This window comes from Euwallacea similis, chromosome 7 (assembly GCF_039881205.1).
Source record: "Euwallacea similis isolate ESF13 chromosome 7, ESF131.1, whole genome shotgun sequence".
NCBI lineage: Eukaryota > Metazoa > Arthropoda > Insecta > Coleoptera > Curculionidae > Euwallacea > Euwallacea similis.
In genome coordinates, this window is record NC_089615.1 from 2,612,007 (window position 1) to 2,621,921 (window position 9,915).

The 9,915-nt window shown below is 35.1% G+C and overlaps 2 protein-coding genes across 2 annotated transcripts; one reads left to right on the top strand and one right to left on the bottom strand.

The window, feature by feature from the left end:
• LOC136409946 (uncharacterized) lies at positions 1–1,097 on the top strand. The gene is made up of 3 exons (XM_066391805.1): positions 1–109; positions 161–378; positions 921–1,097. Exons 1-3 carry the CDS (start codon positions 100–102, stop codon positions 1,035–1,037), a joined length of 345 nt encoding a protein of 114 aa, XP_066247902.1. The 5' UTR covers positions 1–99; the 3' UTR covers positions 1,038–1,097.
• A 4,167-nt stretch (positions 1,098–5,264) lies between these two features.
• On the bottom strand, positions 5,265–9,083 carry LOC136409848 (uncharacterized). The gene is made up of 2 exons (XM_066391658.1): positions 8,650–9,083; positions 5,265–6,496 (listed from the first exon to the last, which is right to left on the bottom strand). Exons 1-2 carry the CDS (start codon positions 8,882–8,884, stop codon positions 6,258–6,260), a joined length of 474 nt encoding a protein of 157 aa, XP_066247755.1. The 5' UTR covers positions 8,885–9,083; the 3' UTR covers positions 5,265–6,257.
• Between the last annotated feature and the right edge of the window lie 832 nt (positions 9,084–9,915).

Here is a 9,915-nt window from a genome sequence, read left to right on the forward strand (position 1 = left end):
GACAGGCTTATTTGCATTTTCACAATTTTTCTCATAGTACTACTGCCTCTAGTCAATAACTTTCTACTCCCATTTTCCAACTCTACGAGCTTGTCAGCCATGGACTCAGGTGAATAACTCAATTGAATGGAGAATTTAGCCTTAAAAGTGAGTGTTTTAGGTCTGTATGTCGAGGCAAGAAAACGCAAGAAAAATGATAGATACCTCATAGGACTGGTCTTTGGGGCCCTTTTGTGCAAACTTGTGCTTTTCCCACTTGCAGTTAAGGCTATGGCTGTTATGTCAAGTGTGTCGGTTTTGATGAGCGCCATGGGACTGATTATTTCATCCATTGTGGGATATGGAAAGTTACCTTCTAGGACGGTGCCTGAACAAGTTGTAAGTGGTTTTGTTAATGTAAGAACGTATTGAGCGATTGAATTGGACGTCTTGCCCTTTGGTTTATTTCTAAGGCCTGATTAATTTACCTATAATTTGATTACGTCTTAATTTATACTACTAGAGACACAATATTAAATTATTACAATTAATAACTGTAGAAAAATTGGTGATGTGGATAATAAATCGATTTTCTTTGTTTTCGGCCAAATTACCAATAAACAATAAATGGAAAATTAAGATAATCACCAGAGCTTAACGAGGCCGAAACTGATCTTATTCTTGGGTTGATGATCGAGACCGATACCAATGGCCGTCTCGGTCTCTTTTTTGGAATTAATTGAAAATTCGAGATTGAGAAGTCTCGATAAGCTTTAATCCGAATAGAGAGGGCAAGACAAGGAAATAGAGGACGAATTTCTAGTTATTCTGAGATGTTTTTCTATATTTAATAATTTCTGATACATATCAATTATTTCTTATATTTCGGCTGCACTATATGTGTATTCACACAACCACCTAATGGTTCTATTTCATTTCAGATCAAAATTCATCATGTGAAAAATGGTGGATGGGGAAAAGCAGATCTCGAACTTCCTAAGGGATACATCCCCCCTATTTCCATGGATTATGAGTTTGGCGAAAACATATCTCCCTAAAATATACCTTCAAGGCTAATAAAATACCCGTACACAATCCAGAAATGTATTAACGTGTTTTTACATATATGAAGGTGAAGTTACTACTGTTTGGTCATGTCCTTTCAATGTTTTATTATCTGGATGGTAAGATTCATGTAGTATTGGGTTTGATACTACTGTAGATAAAGGATGGTTAAATGAAATCGCAGGTCAGAAAAAGGATTATAAATATGCATTTATAAATATAAAGTGAACAAATCAGAGGACAATGTAACTTATGAATTTGCGAGCGCGGATGCAACTCCTAAGTTACCAACGACCAACCGAACCCAGAAGAAAAGAGAGCTTGTTGATACACGCCCTACAAATCCTTAAATACTACAACCCAGGATGATAAACCATGAGCGTACTCTGATTAAGGTGCCATCTGCACTATCCGCCGTATTAATCCATGGTGTCTTAGCTGGAAATTGGAACTGCAACTATAGGGCCGATGAAGTCTATTGCGGACAATTCCAATACCGACCAAGTTTATTGCGGAGATTTCCAATGTCAACTAGGCATATGACGGGAAATTCCCATGCTCCAACTAATGCCTACCAGGGTCGTACCTCAGGGGTATATCAATCTTAAAGATAATATCTACTATCTAACATCTTCCTAACTTAAAAGTAACACCTATTTACAAGAATACACCAACAGTCAACTGTGATCTTACATTCATAATGGTTGTTTTTAAATGAACAGGGCTGTTGAGGTGTTAGGAAATGACCAAATACTTACTAAACTTGTGTTGTCTTTTATGAATTTAACTTTAACTAGTATAATAATAATAATCTTAAGTAAGTCTGTATACCACTGCTCATGAATGTAATATAACATATTATTTTAAGAAACCAGCTTATTTTAATATTGCTTTACCTATTGATATTTCCGGCACTTCTGCGGTAGCAAATCCTCCTTTAGATGGATGTGCCTGAGTCACGTACCGAAAATATCTTAAGAGTTTTCAATCAATAGGAATTTAATGACCTTTTATGTGATAAAAACAAGGAAGTGATGTAAACAGATTTACCATATAAACATCGGATAGTGCTAGACGGAAAAATCGTTCCGAATAGTATTGTTTAATAGTGCATATCGTTGGGATTAATGATGGTCTGTTATAACTTCCATGACGTTGCTCTCAAGAAGTTACTGATATTTTGACAAACTCACTTATACTTTCTCTAAACATTGAAGAAATTAGCCATCACGGTAAGTCACACAAAAATTAGTCAGAGGTAACACGCATTGCGATTACAGTGGTTCAAAATGTTGCTGGTTAAAATCAAAACCACATTAACTCCCTTATCCCTGGATCTTAATAGGCTTCAGTTGTCCATGACGTCGGGCGTCCATATGTGAGATAATATATCTACAAGACAAAATGCGAAGAAAACAGATGACTACATGAAGATGCAGATGGCTCTTATACAGAGTGTCCCGGAAAATGTGGGCATGCTTTTGAATACACATACAGGGTGTCAAAATAGCAATACAGACAAGTTCCTATAAAAATTTTTTCTACAGACCCTCCCTACCAAGATATAGGCTAGGGAAGAAGTATTGCAAAGAATTTTGTTTAATTCCGATCAAACAAGAAACAATGCTAGGATTTTGGCGGGTGCAACAATTTTCAATTTGTCGTGCGCGATAATGTATTAGACTACAAGGAGCCCACGTTGAACCCACTTTTGAAGTTTTTAATTAAACGGTTAAATTATGAATTCTTCATTTCGACTTCGAAAAGGTTTAATTTAATTAAAAATTAATTTAAATAATAGGCTTTTTCTGGAAAACGGTTCATCTTATCGATGTCAAACAAAAGTACCTTTTTTTTTAGTTTAAGCTTCAAGCTATCCAAAAATATTCTTCTTGTGTCTTTGTCATACAGAGTGTTTAAAATATGAGTATTAATGTGTACAAGCTGGTCGATCCCTGGCGAACTTCAACAGTGGAATGAGTTTCAAAGACATCATTTTAAGGGGCCGTAACTAGTACCTATCATATTAAAAAATGATCAAATTATACCAAGTACTTTAAAAGTTATTTAATAAAAACCGATTTTCAGGGGTGTCTTTTAGGGGACTATCTCTTGGTAGGAAGGGTCTATAGAAAATTTTTTTATAGAAACTTGCCATGTTATTTTGACACTCTGTGTATGTATCCGAAAGGATGCCCACATTTTCAGAGACACCATGTAGAAGCTTAAACAAATTAGTTGAGAGCATAACAAAATTCCTCATGTAAGATAAGAGTAATTGTCACTTATGAAGAGAAGTAAGTTACCGTTGAGAAATTATGGAATTTGCTAAACTACATGCTAATTGTAAGACCTCAGATTGGAACCGCTTTAAAACGATTGGGATTTAACACTAATGACGTGTATAACGAATAAGGACATTATGCAAAGCAACTCCATCGCTCCAATAAAATAATTGGAATTTTTCGATTTTTTTTTAATTGAAGAGGTGCTTCAAGTAAACAGGCCCTAAAAAACGTTTAATGTGCCAGCTGAAGCTTTTGATTAATGCATTACTTGAAGCGTTTTAGAGGTAATTGGACCGTATCTAATGTCACGGCTGTAATCATAAGAAATATCAAGCGTGAATATTAAACAGTAGACTCGTGCTTGCTTGGTATAGGACTGTGAATAATAATATAGAAAAATGGTAGGTAGTTGTTTTCTTTATTGCTATCATCATGATGTCAAGTAACCACACATGCTCAGGTTTCGAGCAGAATGGGAGTTTTATGTTCGGATAGCTAGTTTTGAAGCAAAAAAAGTTGTTTTTTTAAACGCATTAGCGACTGTAAATTCTTGTACATATTTATGGATAAATTAATAATTTATAATGATTTTAAATCATGATTGTTTTACAAAAACACTCAAAACGGAGATAATTCATACGATTTGTCCGTTAATTACTTTCCGTGCCGACGCTTTGATCTCTTTTTTCGTATTGCCCTTGGTTTTCGTCAAATCCAACAATCGCTTCCTCTCGATGTAAAGAGTGTTGATCAGGGGCTCCTCCGTTGCCTCTTTAACAGACCGCACTTCTTTCTTCTTCCGTACGTCCTTCATGAAGGGGGGCTTGTCTGCGCTCTCGTAATTCAGGGAGGACTCCTTTTCCTGGGACTTGGGCTTGCGGGCGGAAATGTCCAGTGAATCGTCGTCGATACTGTCCGTCATTACCTCCACAGCTTGCGTCATTGTGGAGGCCAATTTCCACTTTAAAGCGCTATGACAATGGGTCAAATTTCTTCATAATAACACCAAATGTTTGCAATAACCATGTCGTGAGTTACTACCTAAAATATATTGTCTGAAAAGTTGTTTTTTCAAGGCCCTACTCCTTGTCACTAATGATCTATACCTGAAGGTTAAAAATAACCAGAAGACACGATTTATGGACCTTTATTTTTGTGTCGCACTTTTGTTTACGCAATTGAGAGTTTGAAGAATTTTTCAATATTGTATTTATTCCAGGGTTTTTGCACTTTTGCGGTGTAATTTTCACTTGCAGTGATACACAATTTGGCACGCAGGATGTCTTCGATTAGCGCTATCCATGGACATAAAAAGCACGTTTTCTTGCACCATTTTAACTACTTCAATAGAAAGATTCCTATTGGAGTGATTATATCTCCGTCTGTTCCCGACCTTTGTTCGTTACGATCTAGAATAGGAGCTATGAGAACCTAATAATGATTTAAGGGCAAATACGCATCAAACGGGTATCCGTGATGCGGCCAGCCGTCCGATTAACCGCATGCGATAAAAATCTATGTTAACTTACGGAGAAACTTTATTTCTATTCGTATTATGCGGCCGATAGTGTACGTTAACAGTAAGTAACAAGTAACAGTAAGTTAACATACATTTTTATCGCATGCGGTCAATCGGGCGGCCGGTCGCATCACGGGTACCCGTTTGGTGCGCATGTGCCGTAAGTCTTTCATGACAATGCGCAAGGAAAAATAACGTTCGTGATACAAACATGCAAAACTTGCACAACACATTTAATTATATTCCGTACAGTGCGAGTAACAATAAAGGTAATTACAAAGATAAAATATTTTCAAATTATGCCTAAAAATAAATAAATAATAAATAGATTTATGAGAGATACAATAAATTACTTTAAACCTACATGTTTTATATACAAAATGTTCTTATATATCTAAATCCTGTAACATATGAAAAAACGTTAAGAGTAATCTTACTGTTCTGTATTTTATAGATTTTTGCTCTCAGAAACGCAATCTTTACAGACGTAATAAATTCTTGAATAACGTTTTTTTATTGCACAGCAACCCAAATCCCTGCAATGGAATGTCTGATAGGACAAATCTCTCATAGGATGATGATAAAATGATGAAGATTTAAGCCATCATAAAAATAGTGAGCTAGATTCACCTTCTCATTTCCAGATCAACCCATATAATATAAGACCTTGTAACTCTAGCGAAGGATATATCTAAAACCAGTTTGACTGAATAATTCTCTAATAACGACCAAAGTTAAAATCTAATAATCTTCACTAAATCTATTTTATACCTTATTTTACCTTTAATATTATACCCGATGTTACACGTGAAGAGTAATTAACCTGTTAAAGTGGGGAAAATATAAAATCCTGAGCCAAAAATGGTGATTCTATAAGCTTTAGATTCTCGCAAATGCATTTAACTTCCCTCCTTGCATCAGACAGACTTTGACGTGTTGAAGAGGAGAACACCCCTATAATGTAATAAAAGTGTAGTTGTTGATATTCTCTAAATCCGAAATAAAAACCTTCTACTTTGAAATTATATCTATAGACGAGTTGAGTCCTAAATTATGTTTTTGCCTTAGGCTTAAAACCAGATTCGACTACACAGTGTTTCTCGATACAACGAAAGAAGAAAACATTTATTTTGACCTATCAACTGGCGTTATTCTACTTATCCGGCAACTAGTCAACCACCTGGTGCAATTTCGCGGACTAAAGAAAACGTGAATTTCACGTACCTAAACCATTGATATCTCCATGCCGTTAACTTTAGTTTTTTAAAATAAATTCTAGAAGTGCCTCCTCGTACATAACAACATTCAGGCATTATTCATAATCAGAAACTACATTCCGAACTGTTATGCCCCAAGATTTACGCGCTATGTTGAGTATTTTAATTTATTTAAACGAGGTATAAGTTTTAATTGTGCCCACTCTTCAGGCCCATGACGGCAGCAAATAAGGCAAAGAAAAATCCTGCCAGGCCTGTGGCTCCTGTCAGAAGGATCAATCCTCCAATCATGACTGGAATAAGGGTGAAAAATTTGAGTTTGTAGGCTATGAGTAAAGGCATCATGTATTTCTTCATTTTTTTCTTTAGGCTGCCTTTTTTCCCTCGTCCTGATCCTTCGTCGTCTAGGTCCTCATCCAAATCTGTTGCTGAAAAAAAAGAGCTTTTGTTACATTTTTAAAATGTATATAAGTAATCTCTAATTATAGTTACTGATTTCCTATCCAACTCTCCTTGAATTGCTTATTATATATTACTTATCATAAAAATTTTAATACTTATAAATAATGCGCGTACTTTAATGAAACTTTGTAAATATATTGACAAAACTATATAAAATAAATGATATAACTTGCGAGTAAACCGAAGTCCAGAAAGTCTTTAAAATTCAAATAATATGTTTAACCATTTTGTGAATTTACACCCTTAGAAACTCGTCTGGGCATATTTCTAAGCAAATGGTCGATTTCTTCGTGAGGTAGTGTATCCCAGGCAACTTGAATTGGATTTCATAACTCTGCTCAAATACATCAAGAGTTTTCTAGTGTGGAAACTGTTTTTCTTGTCACGTCCCATACGTATTCTATGAGGGAAAGATCAGGAGAGCATGGAGGCCAAGGAAGCACATTAACATTGTGACGTCATAGATGAGCCACAGTTATACGAACGTGGCCGTGCATTGCCTTGCTGGAAAAGCACGTTTCCAATACGTTGAATGTATTGTATCTATTGATTCTAATACTTCCTATATGTAACGGTGTTACATGTAAAATGTGATCAATTGTACTACTACTACAACAAAATACGTATATCAATTTTAGTTAAATTTGATGCATTAAGTCTAGGAATTGTAATTTTTATGATATCTAGTATATTTAAGCATATAAAATTAGTAATAGGAAATAACATTAGTGAATGCTCTATGCAAAGTATCCAAATAAGTAATCCACTTAGGTGCCTTATATGACTATTAATGCATCTTAGCTAAACGTTTCTTAGCAGATAAAGATAAAAAGGTCCACTGCGTGTAACTGGACATAGACAGGTAAGGTACTCTTAAATGAGAAATGGATAAGAACTGCTTTTAAAATGATCGCCATATAAAAGTTTCATAAGCACTGAATGTATTTAAGTACGCTCTTGAATATTGATCTTTTCACTCTCTTTCGTCCCAAATCGTAGGATGAAACAGTGGCGTATCACTTTTTCCTGAAAAATTTTTCAGTGATATCCTTAAAGGCAAACAAGTGAACAAACCCCCTGAATAAGGGCTCCATCTCCTTAAGGAAGCTCTCTCGGTAAAACTCGTAATAAAGTTTTTTTCATAATTTGACTCACTGTATCTGAATCTAGAATCCTTTTCTCAAACCTTTTACAAAATCCCTTGTGTTAATTATACAAAATGTTGATTAATTAACTTCCCATGATCTGCTGTGAAGAGTGCTGCTATTGAAATCTTGCAGTAAACAGCAATAAAATGATCCATTGAAAAATGGTAAAAACCAAATTGGGCGTTAAGTATTCCTCTGAGAAAGGAACGATATATTCATCTAAATCACGTTTGCTATAGTGAAATGCCATTTTGAAATGTAATCAGTTTTTGTCTCAACATCGTGTGTGTTGGACCACTATGAATCTTTTACCTCAAATTTATTGTTGATTTTCTAGTATTGCTTACCAAACATCACCGTTAAACTTTATGGCACAATATTGCCTTTATTCTCATTAACATAATATAGGAAGAACATATTACATTCGGTAGATATAAACCTAACAGGACTAGGCAATAATGAATGCTCATCGGTCAATTGTGATGTGCTATTATGGCCGTTAAAAGACACATGTTGTCATGTAATTAAACGATTTACGTAATACATTTTTTCGTGGAAATTGTGCAGTTACACTCTCAACTAACAGAACCGAATTATGTAGCTATAAATGAAAAAGGCTTCGCTTTTTTTTAATGAATTTCTTCTAATTAAGAATCAGATATAAATATTATGTAGGTCAAGTGTTGTCCATCAGGATATTCTCTACTCTCGTGAAAAATTAAAAAATGCTGTGAATGATATTGAAGTTTCAAGGGGGCTTAAAGAGGGGATGACCCACAAACCCCGAAAAATCTTCCCTAGGCGGAGCCTTTTCAACTTTCTCATGCATAATTGGAAAACAATATTTCTGGTTCAGGTGATCATTGATGAAAATATTTTCACTAAACCTCAGCTCTTCCGCAAGAAGATAATTTTAAAACTCCAAATCTGCTTAGATGAAATAAAATCAAAATTATAGGATTTTATCTTACCAGGACTAGACTCTGAGGAAAAAGGGATGCTTGTGTGCAAAGACCACGTAGCCACTGTAGGGTACATCGAAAGCGCACCTTGCCAGCTCTGCACTCTTTTATCCATCGCTCCAACCTTCTCTATTTCACGAGGATCCCGCTCTAACCTGTCTTTTGCACCGTCGAAACCATCGCAACAAATCGTGGTACACTTTAGCAAACAAACCATCAAAATTAACCAGAAATTGCTGTCCATTGTACACCTAAGGAGCCAAAAAAGTCAAGCCACTTAACTCAGACCGGTCGAACCATAACTTTTTGGTAGAACAATTAAGAGCGCTTCAGTTCTTTTTCTGGGTAGTACCGCGATGGTACCCACTACCAAGAGGTCTCTAGCAGTAATGCCAAGTTAACGCAACTGACATTGGACCGCATTTTGTCTCAGCAATTGCGGCCTTGTATTGAACTGTTTTAGCATTAATCCCGGTGTAATGCTAAGTACATATTATCCACGTTTACGCATGAATTCGTTTAATATGGAATGGTCGGACCGTATAATTTTTGCGGTACTTGGTATTATTGAGGCGTAGTTTTTGTCTAGTATTGAATTTAAATTTATATTTGATATTGGGTTTTCGATAAAGTGATTCAAAATACTGATTTCCATTTTGATGGATCGTTTTAATGGAAGTATGGGTAAATAGTGTTTATGATAAAATAGAGAGCAAGTGGGTTACAAAATGACTGTGAACAGCTTTGTAGGCTGATGTTGTACAGCCTTTTCAAAATCGCCGCTAATTCAAATTTCACTCAACTGAATATTTTAACCACTAAACCATCTTTGCTCAGTTTATTCCCTTGCAAATTTCTGCCATCGTACGTTCACCGTTTTTGATTGAAACTCAGTATATTAAGGGCAAAGTTGAACTTGCTTCCCTATCAAAACCTATTTATTATCTTAAAACCTTGAGAGTGCATTACTGAGAATAAAAAATAACCAATGTTTAATTAGAAAAAAAATTAAATTATAGTAATTTCTATCATAATTTTGTTCTTTAAGCCGCAAATGCTAATGGAAAGTGCTTCTTTTGTTGTGTAATTTGCATGATTTAAGTTGGTTAAAATCCTTTAAATTCTGTACAATCACTAAGCAATAACTTTCGTATGATATTACGTAAGTAATGATAGATTACCTCTAATTAATTAAATGATTTATTTAAAATTAGTTAATTGATGACTAAAACAAGATGTCTTTCATGTTAATTTGGAGTCTAAGTTTTTCATTCT

Excerpts from the sequence above, each read along its gene's own strand:
- LOC136409946 (XM_066391805.1), top strand. Across the intron at positions 379-920 it reads GGACGGTGCCTGAACAAGTT|ATCAAAATTCATCATGTGAA; the intron begins GTAAGTGGTTTT and ends ATTTCATTTCAG.
- LOC136409848 (XM_066391658.1), bottom strand. The coding sequence starts at position 8,884 with ATGGACAGCAATTTCTGGTTAATTTTGATGGTTTGTTTGCTAAAGTGT. Across the intron at positions 6,497-8,649 it reads TTCCTCAGAGTCTAGTCCTG|CAACAGATTTGGATGAGGAC; the intron begins GTAAGATAAAAT and ends CTTTTTTTTCAG.